This window comes from Ostrea edulis, chromosome 3 (genome assembly GCF_947568905.1).
Source record: "Ostrea edulis chromosome 3, xbOstEdul1.1, whole genome shotgun sequence".
NCBI classification, from domain to species: Eukaryota; Metazoa; Mollusca; class Bivalvia; order Ostreida; family Ostreidae; genus Ostrea; species Ostrea edulis.
Genome location: NC_079166.1, coordinates 25319131 through 25344022, shown reverse-complemented (window position 1 = coordinate 25344022; position 24892 = coordinate 25319131). Strand labels below are relative to the sequence as shown.

Sequence of the window (24892 nt, the reverse complement as noted above, 5' to 3'; positions counted from 1 at the left end):
CAAGGTTGTAAAGCTAGGGACGTGTCAAAAATAGTCATATAGTGTAAATATAACATACGCCTATTTACTGGCTATGAGGACAATAGCAAGTTTATTGTCCCCCAAGACAGCAACTATTTCCCGAGGCATTTATGGGGAAGGGGGTGCTGATGGGTTTTTTTTTTTGGGGGGGGGGGGGGTCACTGCTGCTGGATATTAGAATTTGGCTTAGATATACAAACAAACAAAACAAAAAGAAAAGAAAATAAGAGGCCCATGGGCCACATCGCTCACCTGAGTCACGTTGGCCCACATCTGAAGACTTTCCAGATATATATTTGCATGTAAAACCTTAGTCCCTAATATGGCCCCAACCTATCCCTGGAGGCCATGATTTTTGCAAACTTGAATCTACACTATGTCAGAAAGCTTTCATGTAAATCTCAGCTTTTCTAGGTCAGTGGTTCTTGAGAAGAAGATTTTTAAAGATTTTCTCTATATATTTGTATGTAAAACTTTGATCCCTTATTGTGGCCCCATCCTACACCCGGGGGCCATGATTTGAACAAACTTGAATCTGCACTGTCAGAAAGCTTTCATGTAAATCTCAGCTTTTCTGGCTTATTGGTTCTTGAGAAGAAGATTTTAAAAGATTTTCCCTATATACTTTGATCCCTTATTGTGGCCCCATCCTACCCTCGGGGGCCATGATTTGAACAAACTTAAATCCGCACTATGTCAGGAAGCTTTCATGTAAATCTCAGTTTTTCTGGCTCAGTGGTTTTTGAGAAGAAGATTTTAAAAGATTTTTCCTATATATTTGCATGTAAAACTTTGATCCCCTGTTGTGGGCCCACCCAACCGCTGGGGGCCATGATCTGAAGAAACTTGAATCTACACTATGTCAGGAAGCTTTCATGTAAATTTCAGCTTTTCTGGTTCAGTGGTTATTGAAAAGAAGATTTTTAAATGACCCCACCCTATTTTTGCATTTTTGTGATTATCTCCCCATTGAAAGGGACATGGCCCTTCATTTGAACAAATTTGAAAGCCCTTCACGCAAGGATGCTTTTGGCCAAATTTGGTTGAAGTTGGCCCTATGGTTCTGGAGAAGAAGTCGAACATGTAAAAAGTTTACAGACAGACGGACAAACGACGGACAAAAGGCGATCAGAAAAGCTCACTTGAGCTCAGGTGAGCTAAAAACCGGGGGAAATTGTTATCTGATCTGTCTTTATATTTTTGTGCATTCTCTCACCAGAGCGCGCGTTACGCAAAGTAATGCGAGTAGCGCACGGAACTCGGGGTAGAGAATGCGAGGAGTGCACGGAACTCGGGGTAGAGAATGAATCTTGTGAAGCAGGGTTTATTCAAAAACTAGTACATGGGAAGAAGAAATCTCTTGCTGCGGATTTCAATTCGACATTTAGATATACCAACGACGCGTTTTATCTGTTAACAATAATAATTTTCATTCATATGTCGATTCGATATTTCTCTGTGAACTCAAGATAAAAGACACCAGTGTGCACGGAGTCCTCCATATCTGCTTCGTACTTAGAAATTGTATGGATATGAAAATGGCCGACCGGTATCAACGGCAAGCTAACAACTCAACTTTATGACAAACTCAGCTTCTCCATCGTCATGAGCTTCCCATATTTGTAGAGCAATATTCCTTTATCACCTGCATATGGTGTTAATAGCTCTCAACTGATTCGATACGCAAGTGCTTGTTCTGCTATGAGTTTTTAAACCGAGGCAAGCTACTGACAAACAAGCTGATGTTATGTACAGAGAGTTCAACACTCTCGTTTTTCGAAAGTCAGCATTACGCAAATTCTTTGGTCGTTATAATGATCTACATGTAGTTTGCCAATACAATCTCATTGAGTCATGCTCTCTGACGTGTTTCATACCCATTGTTAGGCCGTTCTTGACACACTGATTTTGACTAAGGATTAATCCGTTTACCTGGTCAAGATCTCAGAAATATATTTCGGTCATCATCTCAATCAAATCTAAGAGCATATAATCTCATTACATCTCACATTTTAAAATAGTGAAATATTAAATCGAATTAATCCCACTTAGATTTTTACATAATGTATCTTGTATTTTTTTAAAACTGTTTTTGAGATTTTTAATTTACTACTCAGTACTAGTATCACACTTCTTAAAACATTTTCTTTTTCAAAACAATTTCTAAATTAGGCCTAGATCCAATCCGTGCCGGTGCACTAATTGAGGATTAAGCCCTTTTCACATCAACTCTACATTATGAATATCTATATATCTTATGTAATAATTTAATAACTCTTTCTTTATATGACCTAGAATCCCAGTATTTGAGGTGTCCTGGCGCAGGGTAAACGATTAACTCTGGTGTGGAGAATGAAAATACCCTTGTTTATAATCGCTGGGCGCATGCGCTAACGATACTAGGAGCTTCCAATTAACGACACCTATCAGCAAATTTATTAAACGCAGTATTAATTATAGGTTTCCTTTAAGTACTTTGAATATTCTTACGCTGCAAGAGCAGGGAAATGTTTTGTAACACGTACATGTATTGAAACGCGTTCAGCGTATGCTACATGCATAGTTGATATTATGGGGGTGATCGGCATTTTGTAAAATCAAAAGGCTTATTGTAATATGAACGAGCGACACCCCCAGAACCTCCTGGATTTTATAGGGCTTGAAATATGTCTCATATTTAGTCATTTGTACTATTTTCTATCATTTTTAATAAGGTAAAATTGATAAAATGAAGCACATTTTAAGGATTTTTGAGGAAAAGGTCAAGTTCTCCTAATAAAGTAATTCAAGAAATTAAAAGATTTTGTTATTTAATTCGCCGGGAGTGGAAGGAATTATCGCTTCTTTTATCGTTTAGTACATTTTTCTAAACAAGAGACCACGATTTACCTTAGATTTGAAAATTTGAAACCCGCCACTGGATACCCATGGCTACTACTTGAACATCTTGAGATTTTAGATATTCGTAGTTGTACTCATGTATATCATCCGATGCGTAATTTCAGCCAAATGGTCTCGAATGAATTATGATTAATTTAACCACATACATGAAACAAACAATAAATAATAAAAATGTGCTAGTCATCAGGTGAGTCTGAAGGTAGTACTATATTTCGTTAAACCTTTGTAAAGACAAACGCTGGGGACAACGCCCACCCTGCTTCTCAAAAGTGACTTAAAGGACACATCTCATGTTTTCAAAGTATACAACATTACATGCACTTTGTCTTCTTTATGCTTATAGTAATTAATTCTAATAGTTCGTTCGTCGAAATTTTGCCTTAATTAACCACAATACAGACTTAAATCTAAGCCCCGATTTCAAAAAGTCAAGTTAATTAGGTAGGTAGTCACGTGGTACAGTGACGTCACATGCGCCCTTCGGATTGTGAAAGTACTGCGAGATATGATTAAAAACTCAACTTTTAGGGGCCTAATTTATTTACCATGGGCGACATTTAAATCGATGTTGACAAATTGTCCGAGTTTTATATGTGTTCGCCACCAGTGCACACATATAACGATGTAAATACCCAAATGTAGCGAGTAAAGCGTGTATGAAATCGGCAATATTGTGAGTAAATAATGTTTATATGGGTCGCTGTCTACAAACTGTTTGGGGATGTTATTCTTTTATACATCTGTAATTGGCGCTGTTTTTCTAAAATAGACAGTGTAATCATTATTTATTTTTGGATTAGACAAATTATGATACGTTAAATTGTTGACAACTAGGCCCTATGCCATGCTATTTGTCACGCGTGCATTTCGGAAAGAAAGAAAAAGACAACACACACACAAATCAATAAAAATATTCAAATTTAAAGTGGTAATCACATTATTTTATTTTGATAAAGCAATCTTATTACTATTTTTGAATTGTGATCTGCACGTCTTTAGGAAGTACGAAGTGGGAGCACGGCGTTATAGCCTACTGACGCACTCAAGACGCTACGAGTTCAATAAGGAAATAATTTTATAGTTCAATTTAAAGTTAGGAAATACAATATTCTATTATTTGTATAATTAAAAGTTCAATTATTTTGTATCTTTAATTTTTTTGTTGTTGGTAAATCTACCAGTTGGTAGAAGTTACTTTGTATCGTCGATATATGTTGTTACAAGGTGAAGGTCAGTTGATCCGAGTGTGTATTGAATTTGAAGAGCAAAACAGAATGTATGCTATAGGCCTACCAGTGCTTATAGCTTCGATATATCCATTTTCTCGCAGTTTATCAGGATCTCTGTCCAAGCGGTGTTTGAAAAGGTGACTGGGTGTGTTTTTTAAGGTAAAGTTCTTGCTCCAACAAAAAAATTATCCATGTCTACCTTCCTTCGAAAAATTGAAAAATACTCAGTCTAAATCCTTTCTACCGACAACTAGTACACCCGAGCACGGCACAAAACATCTTAATGCATTATTATTTACAAGCCATTAACGTGATAATTGGTTTTTTGTCGATTAAATCTGATCTGTTTATGAAATGGCTAATAGATGTTTTCAAACCCGAGGGCGCATATGACGTCACACATAATGGCGCGTAAACTAGCGAAAGAAAATATGCATATCGCAAGATTTGAATTTCATCGCTTTCAAACTCGAAAACTACGCAAAATATTTCATTTAAAACACATTTAAAGTAGTTTTCGGCATAAAAAGAGTTAATTTTGCTGAAAAAATGAAAAAGTTTAGAAACATCGCATGTTTTTACACTTTTTAATTTTTTCAGCAAAATCAATTCATTTCATGCCTAAAACTACTTTACATGTGTTTTAAATGAAACAGTTTGCGTAGTTTTCGAGTTTGAAAGCGATGAATTCAAATCTTGCGATGTGCATATTTTCTTCGATATTTTACGCGCCATTATCTGTGACGTCATATGCGACCTCGAGCGAGAAGATTTGAAAACAGTTGTTAGCCATTTCATAAACAGATGAGATTTAATTGACAAACAAACAATTATCACATTATCGGCTTGTAAATAACACTATTAGGGTGTTTTGTGCCGTTTAAGGGTGTACTTGCTGTCAGTAGAGAGGATTTGGACTGGTTTTTTTTTCAATTTTCGAAGGAAGTTAGTGATGAGGGACATGACAAGACGTGAGTATTTTTTGTCGGCACAACGACTTTGCCATAAAAAAAAAAACCCAGTAGAATTTGTCTCTGTACTTTTTCAAACAAGCACTTGGACAAAGACGTAGATAAACTGCAAGAAAATGGTTCTATCGAAGCTACGCACTGCTACATATAGGCCTACGGCATATGCTTTCCGTTCTGCTCTCAAATTCAGTACACACTCGCACCAACTGACCTTCACCTTGTAACAACTTTGCTAGCCGTGTCTACCAACTGGTAGTTTAAAAAAAGAAATTTAAAGATAAAAGATAATTGAACTTTCAATTATAAATAATAAAATATGATATTTCCCAACTTTGAATTGAATTATATAATGGTTTCATTTTTTTTAAGAAACGCGTACACGTGTGTTTACAACAACAGCACGCCGTGCTTCCACTTCCTAAGTAGATAAAAAATAATAATGATTAATAAAATTGCTTGAATAAAATAATTTAAAAGTATTGTGATTTTCACAATAAGTTTGATCATTTTCATTATTATCTTTTTTTCCCGAAATGCACCCGTGACAGTGGGCCTAGTTGTCAATGATACGTAATCGTATCATAATTTAGGCCTATCTAACTTCTTCAAAAATGAATTTAATAATAATTGCACTGTTTATTTTAGAAAAGCAACAACGCTAATTACAGTTGTTTACAGAAATGGCATTACCAAATAGTGTTTAGACAGTGATCCCATGTAAACATCATTTACTCGCAAATCTATGCAGATTTCATACTCGCATTCCTCGCTACATTTGGGTCGCTTTTGTATGCACTGGTGGCTAAAAGATATAAGACTCGGGGAATTTGTCAACCTCGAAATAAATGTTATCCATGGTAAATAAATTAGGCCCCTAAAACCCGAGTTTTTAAACATATCTAACAATACTTTTACAACAAGTTGATCGACGAAGGTCACATATGACGTCACTGTACCACGTGACTACCTATCTAATTAACTAGGCTTTTTGAAATCAGGGCTTAGATTTAAGTCCGTATTGTGGCTAATTATCGCAATACTTCAGCGAACGAACTATTACAATTAATTTCTATAAGCATAAGGAAGACAAAATGCATATAATTCTGTATACTTTGAAAACACGAGATGCGTCAAAGCAATAAATCGACGTCAAAGCAATAAAACGAGGTCATTGCTCAAATATAGTTATTGTCTTTGATTACCTGTAAAATATTAACAACACTGAATATATCTTTAATATTTTTAGGGAATGCTGTCTATGGTGTATATATTCATTTAACATCAAAAAATAATTTTCGAAAAAAAATTCACATAAGGGTTTTTTTTTGCTTGGAACGGCTCATATATATATATATATATATATATATATATATATATATATATATGCCTGTACGTATTTTAAAATCGTAATTAACTTAAACTATTTAAGCAGGCGCTTATGGGTACAACCTCCTTCCCCGGATTTTCCATTTTCTGACACTGACTCTTCCCTAAAGTACTGAAAAAAAAATTAATAAAATATTAACCTTTCAAATGTTATAACTATTTCTCTGGTAGTCGCCTTTTGAAATGATTTTATAAGCCTGTCCAATTGTAATTGTAATTAAAAGATTTATATAGCGCCCTATCAACATTAGTTCTCTAAAGCGCTTTACAAATGTGAAAGAAAAGATAATATAAAATCGATGTGCACATACATGTGAATAAGATATTCATAGTTCAGAATTAAAATGCAAAAATATTATTATTAATATATAGCCCCTAATGTAATGATATGATTACCCTAATAACATATGAAACAATTCAAAACAACCCTTGGGAATAATTGAATACATAAAAAGGACATAGGTATAATAACAAACTACAGGTTTGACTTTTTTTTTTTTTTTTTGGTTACCAGCACTGTAAGAGCTGTATGTAAGAGCACTAAGTATATAAAAATAATCACAAATTAAAAACTAATCTAAAAAGATGCGTTTTGAGGTCTACTTTAAAACTAGACAATGAAGTACATTAATTGTCTGAGTTTAAAAGGCAGATAGTTCCAGAGACTCGATGCAGCCTTGTCCAAACGTCGATCCCCATATGTTTTCGTACGTGTCCGAGGTACCTGGAGAAGATGCAGAGATTCGGATCTTAGTGATCGTGTGGGATTGTAAACTGTAAGGATATCCTTTATGTAAACTGGATATAGGTTGTTGAGAGATTTGAAAGTATGAAGAAGTATCTTATATTGAATTCTGTATTCAACTGGGAGCCAGTGAAGATCTATTAGAACAAAAGTAATATGGTCGGATTTTTTTTTAGCGTGTTATTAATCTTGCAGCCGTGTTTTGTGCCCTCTGAAGTTTGCTGGTGTGTTGAGAATGAATACCATAAAGAAATGCATTTCCGTAATCTAATCTGGATGTAACTAGCGAGTTTACTGAAGTTTTACATGCTTCATCATTGATAAATGAACGGATACAGCCAATTCTGCGAATGTTCACATATGCTGAGCGGGAAATAGAGAGAGTGTTTTTCCATGGTAAGGGATTTGTCAAAGAATACGCCTAAATTCTTTACGAAAGATGAATCACTTACAACACAATCACCAAATTCAAGATCAAAACTGCTCATATCTTTAAGTCTGTGTTTTGGTGCGAAGACTACAAGTTCAGTTTTATCTTCATTGAGTTTGAGGAGGTTAATACTCATCCACATACGTATGTCCGATAAACAACTTGAGAGTCTTTGAGACATATCAGCCCAATTGTCGCTAGGTTCAACGATGATATAGATCTGTGTGTCATCGGCGTATATATGATACGTCATATCATGACGTCTGCATACTTCCCCTAAGGGTTTTGAAAAAAGACAGTAGAGTCTCGGACCCAGGACTGAGCCTTGCGGTACACCACATTCGAGGAGACAAGCATCAGACAACGATGAACCGACGGCAAAACGTTGATGTATATCACTAAGATAGGATTTAATCCATTTCAATGCATATCCAGTGATACCAAACATGTTGTCCATACGTTGCAATAGTATATTGTGGTCTATGACATCGAAAGCCGCAGAGAGGTCGAGCAATACAAGGATAGCGCAACTGTTATTGTGAAGTGTACATACGATGTCATGATGTACCTTCATTAGTGCAATTAATAAATAAGAGGTTTTCATCTCCCTGAAAACAACAATGAAAAGATGCAATTATTCCAGTGAAACTTCTTTTTCTGTTTTTCAGCTGTTGTTTTTGCTCGCTCTCTCCTTTCTTGAGAAATTGTGATCGCCATTTGATAAGTTATTCTTTCCATTCTCTGCCATGGGTGTTGTCATAGTGCCGCAATTACAATATTCTTGTAAAACACTTTGTAAACTTTTATACATTTACCTAAGCTTGATCAATTTATGGTGCAGAATATTTTATATAAGACAATTGTTTTACCGCTTGTAAAGAAATACCTGAAACTTTGATTTTGATGAAATTAATGTATCTGTCTGATTTAAAAAAAAAAAAGAAGAAGATATCTTAGCTACATATATTATTTTAAATCTCCATTAATCGGTGTAAAATCATTGGTTACCTTTTTAAGGAATTATTGAACGGTTAACATTGCAATCCAACGTTGACAGAGGTATTAGCAAGAAGCTACATACATAATGAATTTTTCACACACACACACACACCTAAAAAAAGAACAAAAGTAAGAAACGAAAGAAAAAAAAAGGAGAAAAAAAAGAACTGATCCATTAACGGACTACTGATATTTGTTAAAACTAGTAATTAAGTGCTGTGAGTAATTTGGAAATTTTGTTCAATTAAATACCGACTGGTCACTGTGTCATATGTCGTTATTAAATTAGCATGTTAGGTATTAAATCTGGAAGACTTTTTAAAAATATATAGAATCATGAAAAATGATGATAACGAACAGTGATCAATCTCATAACTCCTAAAATCAATACAAAATAGAGTTGGGCAAACACGGACCCCCTGCATATACCAGAGGTGCGATCAGGTGTTTAGGAGGAGTAAGCATCCCCTGTCGACCGGTCACACCCGCTGTGAGCCCTAATTATCAGTAGTCGAAATTATTGTGTCAAGATGTAGATCTACAATGTTTCAAGTTTGTCTTTTTAAAAAACATGACTTCGCTGCATATATCATTTCTATTCATCCATTTTGACTAGATTAATATCAATTTAATTTTCTGATCTCGAAATTTTATGAAGACAGAAAAGATAATCATCCTTTTGCCCCTTGATGGCAGTGTCCTTTTGATACGTGTCGGCTGTCCTTTGAAACGAGGACAGTTCAAGGTTGACTACCCAGACCTCCATTCTTTACTGAAGACAGGTTGATGCATGATGTGTAGAATAATTGTGATTAAGAATTACCTTATATACGTGCTAAACATTCCTAATTAAAACATAGAAATATTGTACTTCTTTGTACCGTATGTGTTTATTTGTAATTCAGTGATATTTGATGCTCACAATGCTTTCTGTTTGAAAATTTCGAATTATATAGAATGCGCAAATTGCACTCTGTATTTATTAGTGTTGTACCACAGGAAATTCTATCTAATTAGATTATAGGAAATTCTAATACATTGTGTAAAATAATTGAATGAAAGGTGAAGATAACGGACGGTGATCAATCTCATAACTCCTATAAGTAATACAAAATAGAGAGTTGGGCAAACATGGACCCCTGTATATGTCAGAGGTGGGATCAAGTGCCTAGGAGGAGTAAGCATCCCCTGTCGACCGGTCACACCCGCCGTGGTCCCTGTATCTTGAGCAGATAAACGGAGTTATCCGTAGTCAAAATCAGTGTGCCAAGAACGGCCTAACAATCAACATGACACACGACAGACAGTATTTGACCCAATGATAGGTGGTTTTGGCAAACTAGATCGTTATAACGACGATATAATTTGCGAAATGCTGACTTTAAACGAGACTGTTGGAACCCCTGAACCATCAACTCGTTCGTCAATAGCCTGCTTTGATTTTCAAGGTCTTGTCTTAAAATTTAAAATGAACTTTAAAAAGTGGGGGTTTGAGATCGAATTCTTTTAATTATTGGCGATAATACTGGATTTTTATACAAAATTTTGAGTCAATCATTTTGAACTTTTTTAAGAATCGGTGTTCTGTTTTGAAAAATATATCAACCAAATTAATGAATTACAACTTTGAACTAGTTCCAAGTCTCAAATAATTGTCATAAATTGTGAAACTGAAATACACGTGTAGGAGTATGAAAATAAAAGATACATTTGATGAAACCGAAACTAATATCATGCAGATTTAGAACTTTTTGTTTAATTAATCCTTCCGCAATAAAATATAGTCCCTGTGAAACCCTTTCAAAATTCGAATTAACACAATTTTTCCCCCAAGTATATAGACGTATATAATATATTGGACCAATGATTGATTGATTAATTGACTGTTTTCCGCCACACTCAACAATTTTTCAGTTATCTGGTGGCGCCCAGTTTTTATCGGTGGAAGAGAGAACCCAGATACAATGTACCTGGGAAGAGACCACCGACCTTCCAAAAGTAATCTGGGAAACGTTCTCACTTACCGGCGCGAGCGGGATTCGAACCCGCGCCGACCAGAGGCCGTGTGATTTTGAGCGCGATGTTCTAACCACTCGGCCACGGAGGCCCCTTATTGGACCAATGAGATCAGTATTGAACCAGTAAATGCTCAGTTGTAGCATCCTGAGCAGTTGTGCCCAAAAGCTCAGGAGGTAACTTCCTTAATGTCATTTAATAAAAAGGTGTATTTTTCACATATCAAAACGAGTTTGTAATTTATTCCAGCAAACGTTTTATGCATAATATGTATATCACTGCAAAATGCGGTCATTTCATTAATTCAACAGTCCCACTATGTTATAAATCATTCGCACAATAAGGATCGAACTAGATCGAACAACGATATGAATTGGTCTAAAATATTTTCATTCTTCCATTTCATGAAAAAAAAATTCATAAGGAAATCCCCATCTTGATATTATTACATGCATTTATAATTGTTTTAAACTTCCGATATTTTATTCTTTTCTTTATTTAGCAATTGCGGTAAATTATTGAAAGTTTTGTTTTGATATGTTAGTAGTACTATTATAACTTGTATATGATCCATACAGCATCATTAGCGCTTCTCAGTACTTTATTTTCTTATATGATTACTATCAAAGCCAATACTTTTCCCTATTCCTAACTATGCATGTACTATATAACATTATTTTCTGTTATAATAATCAATACACGTATATGACATTAATTCATATCAATGAAGATCATGATATATTATTCTATTATTTTACGCAATGTATTACAATTTCCTGCTTGATTTACAATGTCCTGCTTGTATTGTTCATGGACAAATGATGTATGTTAGCATTAAGTTATGCGAGAAACAAGGACATGATAAATACATAAGTGCAGAATTTTAACCATTGTGCAGATGCACTTGTTTTCCAATTTAAACAATTTAAAATTGAAAAACAAGTACATGTACACATATATCAATCCCTCTCTCATTCATATAAGTTCAATCTTATATATCTTAGTAACAAATAAAAATGATAGAATAAGTATGTTGCGGTATTAATACTTTTTTTTTTATCAATTGGCGCACATACAGCTGCATCAACGTCAGAAAATTGCACTTCTTTAAACAACATTATCAAAATTCTACAAGAACTAATTAATACGAAGTAAAAGTATTCAAAATAACATCATGAAACTGTTTCTCTAAAGAATATACAAAATGTTTGTTAAAAATAAAGGAAATTTATCGCATAATGAACGTGATAGATGATTTAATGAAAACAGAGTTATTTCCCTTGGATTGAATTATTTTGAAATATATAATTGATTATTTTTTTTAGACTTTTGAAATATTTTATGGTTAACAAGATTTGTTTTTACAATAGCTATTGAAAAAGACTCCAACAAAATTTATGTTCCTGTCATGCAATAAATCTTATGAAATCATTGACTTTGTGAAATCTGAAGCAATCTGATTAAAATACAGATCTCTCAAATAACACACAGCTGGAATAATTACAATTGTATTTTATCTTTTCATTGTTATCTTCAATGGGGTAAAAATCTCTTATTAATAGCCGTGTTTCGAGTTACTCCGGAACAGTGTTTATTCTGTGTTTAGTCACGCCGCGTCAAAAATGTTCCACAGGGTTACTTCCGGTTTATCGTTGTTTACCTTTGTTTACCAACAGTCGACACTTCGTGTATTAGGCCTAGGTTTAATTTTGTCGATCATCATGAAATTGAAATACACATGTAATAGTTTGGGGTGTATGCGGTACATATTTGTTTATGAGCGTTTGATAAGCTACTATTGATCTACGAAATACAACGAAAGACTTCGTCAAGAACAGAAGAAGACGATGTCGTGTAACTCACACAAGGCCCAGCTCAGCTGTCTAGTAACCGGAGGGGTAAAGGAAAAGAACGTATTAGACTCACTGAAACCTGTCAAACAGGTAAAATGAAAATTATGACGACATTTTATATATGATTAAACAAAACACAATGTGCACTGCTTCATAAAGCAGGCATTAGGTCCAGTACAGTCTAGGGCCTATGTGAAATAGAATTTACGTTACCAAATCAGGGCCAAAATGGGCATAAACATGTAGCATATATAATCAGGTCCATTCCAAAGACTATTTCTACCTACGTAGCTATTAATAGCTACCTTGGTATTTAAAGCTACTTAAAGTAGCTACTTTTACCTACTTTTACATGTTTTTAAAGATATAAATAAATAATAATTAAGGCACATCTTTTAAATAGGTCGGTCATTTTATGTATCATGTTGTGCATGTGCATGACAAAATTCGGAGTGTAAATTTAAATACTTTACGAGGGTGGAAAATGTAGAGGAAATTGCATGAAAAATCGACTCAAAAACTTTTAATGTAAGAGTGCATGAATGTTAACTTTAAAATTAATAAAGATTTGTAAAACATTCTAGACTTCTTATCATGTATCTTTGATCCTAAGTTCCTAGAGAATGGAAGTGGGTGCAGTTATTGATGCAAATTTGAAAGTAATCATTTTTTGTCCAATATTTTTGTGGTATTCATTGTCAGTATAAGTGAATCAAGAAATTTGGTACACACCATGTTGCGCCGTTCCTGCGTTTGGCCACGAAATGCAAGTAAAGGAAAACGTAGGTAAAAATAGCTACCTGGAGTAGGTTTAAATACCTAGGCAGCTATAAGTAGCTACATAGGTAGAAATAGTCTTTGGACTGGACCTGATAATTATTGATATAAATTATAGATAATGACAATACACAGTGAAAAGTAATAGATTAGCTATACTATTATAGGTATTTGAAATGGCTTTATTATTTAAAGCTAGTTTAGATTGAATTAGACTGGGTTTCTGAGTGCAATGGTATAGCCATATGTGGGTGAGGATAAAATTATCTACTTGGGTATAGTCAATATGCTGTCTAATTTTGAAAATAATTATTTATCAACTAATACTTGTGTTACAAATTAAGTCTTTGGAGTTTGACTTCTAATGATATACTCATGTAATTGGAAGAATTTTTAGCATGACTATTTATTGTTGTAGTCATTTTATTGACTTTTCACAATCCAGTAGGTATTTGTGATTACTGCTCATATTTATATCACTGAACAAAATATATATCTGATCATGATTAAGGTAATATTATTCCTTTGAGCAACATAATTTCAATTATGTGCTCATAGACTGGTCCAGCACAATCTCTAGTATAATTAGCTATATAAATATGCTAATCAAGCTATATAGCTTTTTAAAGCTAATTGAAATTGCTTGATATAACTATTTCAAATCATCTATCAAATATATTTTTAAAGCATAGAAATTGAATTTCTAAGTGAAAATATTTCATCCTTGTACTTGAAACAACACACTGTAAACAAAAAAAGCTTCTTAAACTATGTACCTTAGGAAGAATTTTGATTCAAAATTGTCAAATGTTTAGGATTATTAAGTTATTACAGATTCCACATTGTAAAGTCATCATATACTTATCAAAGCTTCGACACACACAAGGTAGTGGACAGTTATCAATACAAAAGAAATTCTCTTTTCATGAAAATTCTTAAAATGGCATATGATCTATACCTAGAATAGTGTTGTGGTTAGTTCAAAGTACATGTATATTGTTATGTGTCATTGCACTTAAGAAATTTAATCGAAACTAGCTTAATGAAGCTGTTTGAAATAGCTTTATAAAACTATATAGCTAAATATAGAGATTGTGCTGGGCCTGATAGATATAGCAATACAGAGGAAATCCGTCATATGCATCAAAAGTTTGAAAAAGGTGAATTGACTTAAATATAAATTTATGAACAAAATTGAAAAAAAAAGAAATTAGGAAGAATCTTTTGTGTTCATTTAAAACATGTTGGGTAGATTTTGAAGTTGTTTAACTCGGCTTTATACATGATGTCAGATCTCTGAATGCAAGCAAGCTCTCATATGACTACAATGTATAGGGGAAATCAGATATATGTACAATAAATATGGTAAGGTTTATTGATAAAAATCATGAAAACTCATACATTCACAGTTTTAATATGTATTACTTAATGTATTTCCAAATAAGTTAAAAAAATATACATGTATGTACAGTGAACAGTATTTTTAACAAATACATGAATTATAATTTCAGCATTTTAAATTATTTTTTTTACATCTTCGCTTCTCAAATTGACAAAAGTCTATTATCAATACTTTGGCATCCCTCCTCTTTTTCAGGTATATGGGAACAGGATCATTTTCCATGCCTTTTACTTGAGGTCTTCAGTTTCATCATTAATCATCTGAATGTCGGTATGCCAAACTCTCATGATGTCATGCCATTACTGGATATTCCTTAACACTGGTTTATTTAAGCCACACTACCTATAACATTGCCAAAATATTAGACTGAACATTTTCAAATATACAAGATTTGAAGCAGCAAAAGAAAAGAATTACATATGTATAACACACAAAAAAGAAGAAATTAATTCTCACCTGGCTGATATGAACTTTTTACTCCTTTTTAGCTCTCTTTCACTGCATACCAGCCTATAACTAGCAGTCATTATATGCAGATCAGCCATTGTTATCAACCTGTGTATATATATGTTGAATAAAATATGAATGAAAATTGTTGTTCTTTGTTATTCTTTTTAAAAAATATATATACTCAATAGTATATTTCCTTACACAGTACTGAATCAAAGGGGTAGGAGAGCAAATATATAATATATAACCTGGCTCATGTTCAGCTGGTTCCATTCTTGTCTACAAGTGGTTTGAGTGGAAATGTACATATCTGATGTACATGCAAAGTACCTTGACTGCACAGGCAATTTGCATCACTTGTGTTCGAATTTACTATTAAAGAGTACTCTTTAATAGTAAATTCGACCCCAAGCGATGCATATTGCCTGTGCTTGATTGGTATGAAAAGTTGGAGAAAAGATAAATGTTCTTTGATATAATTCAAAATTTTGCAGTGAATGAACCATCGGTATGGAGCTTGAATAAATGATCATGCAAATTCTAGTATAGATCCGTAGGGATATATTATCTGGTGTTCTCATATTTTATTTAATTGGCAGATATTATATATGCCCCCTCCCCCTTCTCACTCCCTTGTGAAATTGCTGCGTAATTTTTATGAGCCTAAACCATGAGTTCATAATTGAAATTCTCTATTTAATGTCACATGAACACCGTTGGAAAATACATACATTGCTCAGATGTGGATGAGGGTACAAGTATATAAATTCTTCAGATTGACAAGATGTTGCACAGTCTATATTATATTTTTAAGAGTCAGTACAAACCTCTTGGTTTTCCTAAAAGTTAATATAAGCAAACTGGCTAGAACAATGATGTTTCTTTGTTGGTTCAGCTTTCACGGAATGTAATAATCGCACTCAATTTCGGCTGCTCGTGGTTTTCTACACAAATGACGCCATCGTTTCCTCTGCGTGAACGCTTTTCCCGGGTTTGGGAAAAGGTAAACTTTGACATCTTCCCAAGTAAATATATATCCCTTGCTATCCTTTATCTGATTTGCGACAGTTTGTGCCGCAAAATCTATATTTTGTCAAAAACAATTTTGTTACCAGTGTAAACAAAATTAACCGGAAGTACCCCTGTGGAACATTTTGCTCATATCACGTGACCGGCGTGGCTAAATACGAAAACTCCCGGATGTTCCGGAGGAACTCGAAACACGGCTATTGGATGGACTTATAAAATCGTTTCTAAAGGTGGCAGCCAGAGAAAAAAAAGTAATAAAATTTGAAAGGTTAAATCATCAATCACGTCTTTTGCAGTATTTTTCTTCATTTTCATTTCCCCCCCTTTCTAATACTGTCACAATTGGTGGGGCAGAGGGTGTCAGAAAATGGCAAATCCGGGGAAAGGGGTGCATGGTACCCACAAGCGCTTGCTTAAATTTATGATTATTAGTTATTATGATTTTAGAATATGTACATGCATATAAGTATATGTGTATAACTTATAAAGTATATGAAATGGTAGAACATGAGGATGACTTCCCGTTTTCTCTGTAATTTCTGCTGTTCTTGTTCATAATACAATAAGCCTTTTGATCTTACAAAATACTGAGCACCTCATAATATAAACTATGCATGTATTATATACAGACACGTTCCGCTCCATTTATCAAGGATTTTTAGCGACACGTTGAGTTGTGTTGGCATTTAAATAACAAATCAATATGAATACACAATATCGATCGATATAATGCACATTTTTACAATTTTCTGAAAATGTTGGAGGCCTTTGGGGTGCTGTATTCAATGATAATATCTAATGTGATAAATTCGATGATATTTGAGATGAATTCATTTTCACATTCCTTCAGTATTAATTGATTTACATAATTATCAAATTCAGTAACCTGATGATTAAAAACTATGTTCCTTTATTAATGTCAGTGTTCAGAACATTTTCCCTTTGGGAGCCTCTCAGTCAACCGAGATCTTTTTCCCCTCAGATTACGTAATATCGTCTGCATGCTTTGGTGCAAGTCTGAACCGTTAAACAAGTATCAAAGAATTTGAGGTAAGAATTTTCGAAATTTATACCACTTCATTTTCAGAGAGTGCGCCATACAAAACACATAGGTGTCCTGGAAGCGTGTGACGTAATATGTCATTTGGTTCTCACCGCTACGACCCGAGTTCGATTCCCGTGATCGGCAGTGGTTAAGCATGTAATGGTTGCACGTTCGGACATGTGGGTTTCCTCCGGGTCCCTTCCCCATAATAACCCTCCCTAGCGCCAACACCCGTGCAAGGAAATCGCTAGCATTCGTATACATACCTAGTGTTCATTACTGTGTGTGTCCGACTTTAGAAATAAAGAAATTGTTCAATTTTTTGTTTTGACAGAGAACCAAATCATGAATAGCTATCACTTTTTATTTATACAATAATACCTCTATGATCCTATATAAAAATGCATTCATTTAGTTTACAACGTATATGCCTACTGTAGTTTTCAGAAACCAGTAGACCTCTTCTTAATTTATATGAAGTTCCAGGAATTCAAAGCGAAAGTAGTTATCGATAAGAACTACAGGTATCACACCGGTAATTATGCTCACTATATATTACTATAGAAGAAAAAAATTCATTAAAAATCAGTTTACAGAATTGATGCCGAATAACGCAGTCAGAAACGTTCTATGTTACCTATCTCGTCTGCCGACACCAGAAAAACACCACCCTACGCGGCATTTTCGAAAATAAATTACCCGCAAACAAGACTACCCTCAAATCCACGTGTTTTTCACATGTGTGTAAACAGCCGGAGTACACCTCAGGAAGTAGCCTCAGTTACCAACAGCAAATAGTTCCTTTGTATACACTTGGTTATTTCTACAACTTACACAAAATTTCCTAATCAGGGGTGCAAAAATTAAGAGAAAAGAAGAAGAGGAAATGAGAGAAATCGCGCAAGGAAAAAAATATTTCTTTAAATATATGGAACTACAATTGACCAAGTTCATTTTGATTGGACAATTACCGGTGTGATACCTACAAGATGACTATCTCATATTCCCTGGTTTTCCGGCATGCTTAAAAATAATCTCGAATGTATAGGCTCCATTTTTATATCAGAATACGACGTTAAAAGAATACTTATTGTCTGTATCTCTGCACAGTACGTCTAATCAAAGTACTGATAGTACCACAGGCAATTGCATCGCTTGGGGGTCGAATATAAAGAGTAAAGGTATAGAACTCTAAATATAGGGTACCCAAGTTAGCCGATGTAAAAACAACAAATTAATTGATATTACATTCTACTTTGTATTTTAATTTATTCATACATAATCAATCTACATTAATATGTTTTACGGCGTGACCGTGTTTGAGGGCGAAGCAAAAAAGTTTTGGCATTAGTATCTATATCCAAAACAGGACAAAAATAACCCGAAGTTAGCACGAGGACAGAGCTGTATCAAAGCATCCTAATTTTGGACATTTGATCCGCCTATATATTGAACGCGGGAAATATAATGCAATCGATGTAAACAGTATATTGTGACGTCATATTCAGCGTCGTTATTTACAATTTTAGCAAATTTACAAACATAGCGTTTGAACCACAACAAAAAACATGGCGTTAATCGTGGAGTGATTATACATGTATATGATTAAGAAAATAAGATTTACATGCTTTTATGGATTTTATGTAACATCTCAGAACGATGTGAACAAGGGTAGACGAGATTCAAAATGGAGGAATACATGTCCACGCGCTAATATTCGAATCGACGCCATTGGTACCAAACTTTTCAAGTTCCATAGGTATGGTTTAATTTTTCATTATTTTCCTATATTTTCCTTTTAAACATGTATATACGTGTTACCTATAGGGAGAGCTCCGCTCTCATGGCCCTTCAGGCCGTTAGAGGGCTTCGCCCTCTACTACCAAAGTTCATCCCGAAATTCCTTATACTTCCCAAGATATGCAGAAATGAACTCGGAAATTTGGTTGACTTTTAGCTGGGCCCTGACACTATACGAATACACAGAGTGTTTGAGCATTGCAACAAGCTATCAAATAGAATGTGCAGCATAAGATATCATTACTAAAATGAATTTCTTACCCCAATTCATAAAATTAACGACTTTCGGTAAATTGCAGCTAAAAATTCACCACCGGTATAGGGCAATGTTTCTTATACATAAGAAAACACAAAGTTTCCTCTATTGTTCAAATAACAACACTGACATTCTTTTTCCCAAATATTTATTACTATTTCATACAAATGATATACATATTAAAAGAGTTAATATACTTTACACAAGCAAATGAGGAGCGGATCTCGAACAGATAAAAATCATACAAACCAAACGTATGTTCACATTATAATGGATTCAGAGTGAGAAGCAAGCCTGTGATTGCACACCTTGAAATGTTCAATTTGATCGATTATTTATGGGGGTTATTTTTTAAAGATTGAGAACTACATACAATAAATATAACGTTTCTTTGTTTTAGCACGAACACATTTTATACGTGCAGTACTTCTCAAAACTGTTTTCTGTCTTGAATGTAGCAGTTTATCCAAAGACAACACAACCAAGATGCACAGATGCCAGGAAAAATTGAGTGGCGGTGGCATCTGTGATGGTGAATTGAAGCCAGAGTATAAGTTTTGTCCCTCCTGCGGTACACCCGTGTCAGGCCAAGTAAGCGATAGGAGCGGATCAAGAGCAGCAGAAGAGAGTACGTAGGCTATGAAAATCAGGATTTAAACTTCACAATATCATTTTATTTTACCAAACAATATCGTCCATTTTCATATAAAACTTTTACAAAGCAACATTTCAATGGTGGTGTCTCCTTGAACCTTTCAATAGAGAAATAAAATTCAAGCGTATTATATAGCTAGGCCTGATGTGTACCTCTTGAATAGCATTGCCGTTTGAACAATGGATTACAGGTTTTGGAGTTAGTTTACTTTATATTGATTATTTGAATTTTTGAAATCCAATTTACAGGTAGATCTCATTTCAATGAGCTATTGGCTACACCTCTAACCTGTGACCTTAATGATTTACCCTTAGATATAGAAAGTTAGATGTTTTCGTTTAGCTTCCTTTTTGTTTGCATTGTAATATGATCCAGGCATAATCAGCAGACAAATGAGACATCCTGAATGTGCCCTGTAGTGTTGACCCTGTATTTTTAGACATGGAATGTTGGGTACATCTTTATTCATGTTTAGTCTCGTGATGGATCTCATTACCTTTCTCCTATAGCATTAGAACTTTAAAATGAAGGAAGTAGTGTGCTGTTTGGGAGATATTTAGCTTTTAATATTGACAGGTAATTGTCATAAAAAAAATTAAAAGTAGTGGTAAACATTTTACTCCGGTCATGTTCATGATGAGGATTCATTTCAACCTTATAATTTTATAACAATCATTTTTTTATGTAGACATTACACCGAAAACTGATATAAAAGAACATGAAGATCCTGGTGGTGTTGGGGACAATAATGAAACTTTACAAGGAGAAAAGGATGAGAATTCAATTAAAAACACAAATGATGGTACTAATTGTTCCGAGAAGGAAAATTCAAAGTCATCGAAAACAGCCCCAGATAAAGAAGAGATTGCGAAGACAGGAAAATCTACGGGATTGTCAGACACAGAACAGAAAACAATTGAGGAACAAGGACAAATACAAGATATATCAAAGAAAGGCGAGATTGTGAGGGCAGGAGAATCTACGGAATCGTCAGATACAGACCAGAAGAAAACAAGCGAGGGACAGGATGTATCAGTGCACAAAACGGAGGAAAAGAAGCAAGACGAGCTGGAAACTGTTGCAGAAGGAATGGGAACATCAAACACGGATATCAAACCCGAATTCGTTAGAAATATGACCGAAAACGAAACCAAGGGAGAAGATGGACAACAGAAAGTTGATGAAGAACCTGTGTTGGAAAAGGGTACCTCAGGAAACGCAGAAAATGATCCCCAACCAAGGTTAATTGCAAATAGGGAGCCTTCAATTGACGGGAACGATTCAGATCCTATCCTCGAAGAGAGACAAGACAGAGATATTGAAAATAAACTTCACTGTGCTGGAGAATCTATGGGATTGTTACACACAGAGCAGAAGAAAACAATCGAGGGGCAAGAACCAATGCAAGATATATCAGCACACAATACGGATTTTGCAAACTTTAAAGAGGAAAAAAAGCAAGACGAGCTAAAAACCGTTGCTGAAGAAAAGGAAACACCAAATCCGGATATGGAACCTGGATCCCTAGGAAATATGAGGGAAAACGAAACCAAAGGTGAAGATTCACAGCAAAAGTTTGGCGAAGAACCTGTATTGGAAAAAGGTACCTCAGAAAAGACACTGAATTACCCACAAGAAAGATTACTTGAGGGGAATGATTCAGATCTTATTCCCAAAGAAAGACAAGACATGGATATTGAAAATAAGAGTCACAGTGCAGAGGACAAGGGCGAGAGTATGAAACTAGGAGAATCTATGGGATTGTCAGACGCAGACCAGAAGAAAACAACCGAGGGACAGGGACCAATGCAAATAATATCAGTGCAAAATACGGATTTGGCAAGCGTTAAAGAGGGGAAAAATCAAGACGAGGAAACTGTTGCAGAAGGGAAGGGAACATCAAACATGGATACGAAACATGGGACCCTAGGATATATAACGGAAAACCAAACCAAACGTGAACTGAAAGATAGTAAAGAAAGTGGTGTTAATAACAACGTTAAAGATGAACAGGATCAAAGATCTTGTAAAGAACAGTCAGAGAATCGGAATGGTAATGATCTATCCAAAAACGGAATTCCCTTGGCAGACAAAATCAACAATAATGCTAATGGAGAGGAAGGTAGAGGGACTATTCGACAAAGTCGGGAGAATGAGAGCACAGGAAAATGCAGCAAAGCAAGGAAAGATTCAGAAAACCAACAAAAGAGCGACGAAGATGTGAAAAATGAAAAACCAAAACCAGCTAAACCCGAGGTTCGTGATTTTGTCTTGAACAAGAAAACTCAATACTTGTAGCAGAATATTATATTTATCAAGATTCATACGCACATTGTTCACATTATTAATTAAATGGCTGTGATTTCAATTGGTAAAGATATCGTAATTAAAACAATGGAAATGTAAACATATGCATTTGACACCTCATATGGTAAAATGAAGGACAATTTGTTAGTGGGACTAGCGTTTGGTTACTAAGTGGAATTTGCACTATGTAAACGTTCAAATATTCTAATCAGTCACATAAAGTCAACTTTATTAATCGACTCCACATCAAAACATAAACGTCAAAGAAAATCATCGACCAGAATTCTATAGATTAATTTCTAAACTGTGATATCGCATTTACTGATAATTGTACACTATACATTGGATATCCCGCGCGGTCAAATGCTTACGGTTTCCATCATCTGTAGAGGTAGTGTAGGTCATGCATTGTAATCTAGAATTCAGTGTGTGGAATGGATACTTAGTTTGGCATTATATGTTTCTAAATAAACTAAATGTGACGGTCAGAAGGTTTTGGTCTCCGGATGATTGTAGCTAATTCGGTAGAGCACATCAGAGTTCAGAATGGGTCTTCTGGGTTTGTTTCATTTTCTTAGTCTCTGCTTCAAAATCAACAAAAGTATTGTATAATGAATTGTTGTTATCTATTATCAGGTTGTGAAAGTGATTTTCCATGCATTTGTGGCACCAAGCGTGAAGATAAACCTAAACAAAGACAAAATCTTCGTTGTATTTGGACCTCCGTACGATGATTGGAATATTGAAAAAGGAGGAGTTTTAACTCCATGTGAAAATCAGGCGTAAATGCATGATTAAGAATTTTTGGATCAATATTTAATTATAATTATCAAATAAGGATTATTTTATTTCTACAGACATTATATACTTGTTGTCGAAAATTGCATCGATTATATTTTCATTTCAAATTGACGTGCTTACAAAAAAATATAAACGTCTAATGATAGCACTTCTATACGTTTTGGAAGCATGTTTCCGTGTGACTAATTCAGTTTTGATTTTATTACCAGACATTTGGTTTAACTTTTTCATTATCATTTGGATATTTACATAGTATATTAAACGATTAGAAAATTATATTCATACATTGAATATTTCATTGAATATAGGAAAGATCGTCCCACGCGTCTTCGGGCAGAAAAAAATATAGAAGTGGCTCTCCTGAAAGAAGCATTGCCTTACACTTATAAATTTCAACGACAAGAACAAAAAGCGCAAAAACATGAAATGGAGTTTTACCTTCAGGAGTATCAACCGTATAAAGCTAAACATCGTCTGTTGCACATCCCAGATGTCAGAGGTAGAAAAAAAGAACAAGTATCAATGTTGAATTTCTATCATGAAAGGCGAAGATAATGAGCAGTGATCAATCTCATAACTCCTATAAGCAATACAAAATAGATAGTTTGGCAAACACGGACCCTTGGACACACTAGAGGTGGGATCAGGTGCCTAGGAGGAGTAAGCATCCCCTGTCGACCGGTCACACCCGCCGTGATCCCTATATCCTGATCAGGTAAACGGAGTTATCCGCAGTCAAAATCAGTGTGCCAAGAACGGCCTAACAATCGGTATCAAACACGTCAGACAGCATTTGACCCAGTGATAGGTTGTATTGAAGAACTAGATCGTTATAACGACCACAGAGTTTGCGAAATGCTGACTTCAATCGAGATTGTTGAAACCCCTGTACCATCAACTTGTTTGTCAGTAGCTTGCCTCGATTTAAAAACTGATCATACGCAGAACAAGCTCTTGCGTATCCAATCAGTTGAGAGATATAAACACCATATGCAGGTGATAATGGAATGTTGCTACATAAATATGGGAAGTTGACAATGGAGAAGCTGAAATCATCCTGTTTGTCATACAGTTGAGTTGTCAGTTTGCCGTTAATGTCTACTTTCAATAAAATATCTAAGTATGAAGCAGAAGTGGACGACTCTGTGGTGTCTTTTAATTCGAGCTCACAGGGATATATCGAATCGACATATGAATGAAAGTTATCATTGTTAATTGACAAAACGTCGTCGATATATCTAAATGTCGAATTGAAGGCCACAGCAAGAGATTTCTTCTCGCGTATACGTTTTTTTTAAAAATAAATTCTGCTTCATATGAATATAGGAACAGGTCAGCTAACAAAGGAGCACAATTCGTGCCCTTGGGAATTCCAACAGACTGTTGGAAAACCTGATCATGCTATATACCTGTACAAGTAGCTTTTGTTATTTTGAAGGCGAGTGGAATCAGTATGACGGATGCATTTATGCCACCACAAAGGGAATGTTTTTCAAGTTGGTAGACTTGGCGGAAAAATTTACTGGCAGACATCAAGATGTAATGTTAAAGGATGGGAAAGACATATTAAACATCTATTTACCAAGTGCTGCTGAATTTCAGAATGCCATTAAGCAACCGCAAAAATTGCTAGATATCTTTAGATACGTGAATCGAGGCGGAGTTAAAGATCATTTTTTGATAAACAGAAAAACTTTGGATACAAACTTATTCAAACAGGTAAGATACTACTATTATCACAATTCTCTATGAATTCAACTCATCACATTGGAGCTAAGGTACATGTAACTACCACTTGCTCCCTCTCGTAAAAAAAAAT

General features: G+C 34.8%; 1 protein-coding gene and 2 long non-coding RNA genes across 3 annotated transcripts in view; 2 read left to right on the top strand and 1 right to left on the bottom strand.

The window, feature by feature from the left end:
* Nucleotides 1-12301: 12301 nt before the first annotated feature.
* On the top strand, nt 12302-15322 carry LOC125679291 (uncharacterized). Its single transcript, XR_008800869.1, has 2 exons — nt 12302-12641; nt 14926-15322. It is a non-coding gene; the product is annotated as an uncharacterized LOC125679291 (long non-coding RNA).
* Nucleotides 13721-16530, bottom strand: LOC125662797 (uncharacterized). Its single transcript, XR_008800868.1, has 2 exons — nt 16008-16530; nt 13721-15285 (listed from the first exon to the last, which is right to left on the bottom strand). It is a non-coding gene; the product is annotated as an uncharacterized LOC125662797 (long non-coding RNA).
* A 1233-nt stretch (nt 16531-17763) lies between these two features.
* Nucleotides 17764-24892, top strand: part of LOC125676605 (E3 ubiquitin-protein ligase rnf213-alpha-like) — an 85559-nt gene continuing 78430 nt past the window's right edge. Inside the window, exons 1-7 of the mRNA XM_056157676.1 lie at nt 17764-17789; nt 18910-19013; nt 19769-19938; nt 20654-22221; nt 22909-23054; nt 23382-23572; nt 24512-24792. Coding sequence (XP_056013651.1) covers nt 19797-19938; nt 20654-22221; nt 22909-23054; nt 23382-23572; nt 24512-24792 — 2328 coding nt within the window. The 5' untranslated portion in view covers nt 17764-17789; nt 18910-19013; nt 19769-19796. The remainder of the gene's footprint in view (nt 17790-18909; nt 19014-19768; nt 19939-20653; nt 22222-22908; nt 23055-23381; nt 23573-24511; nt 24793-24892) is intronic.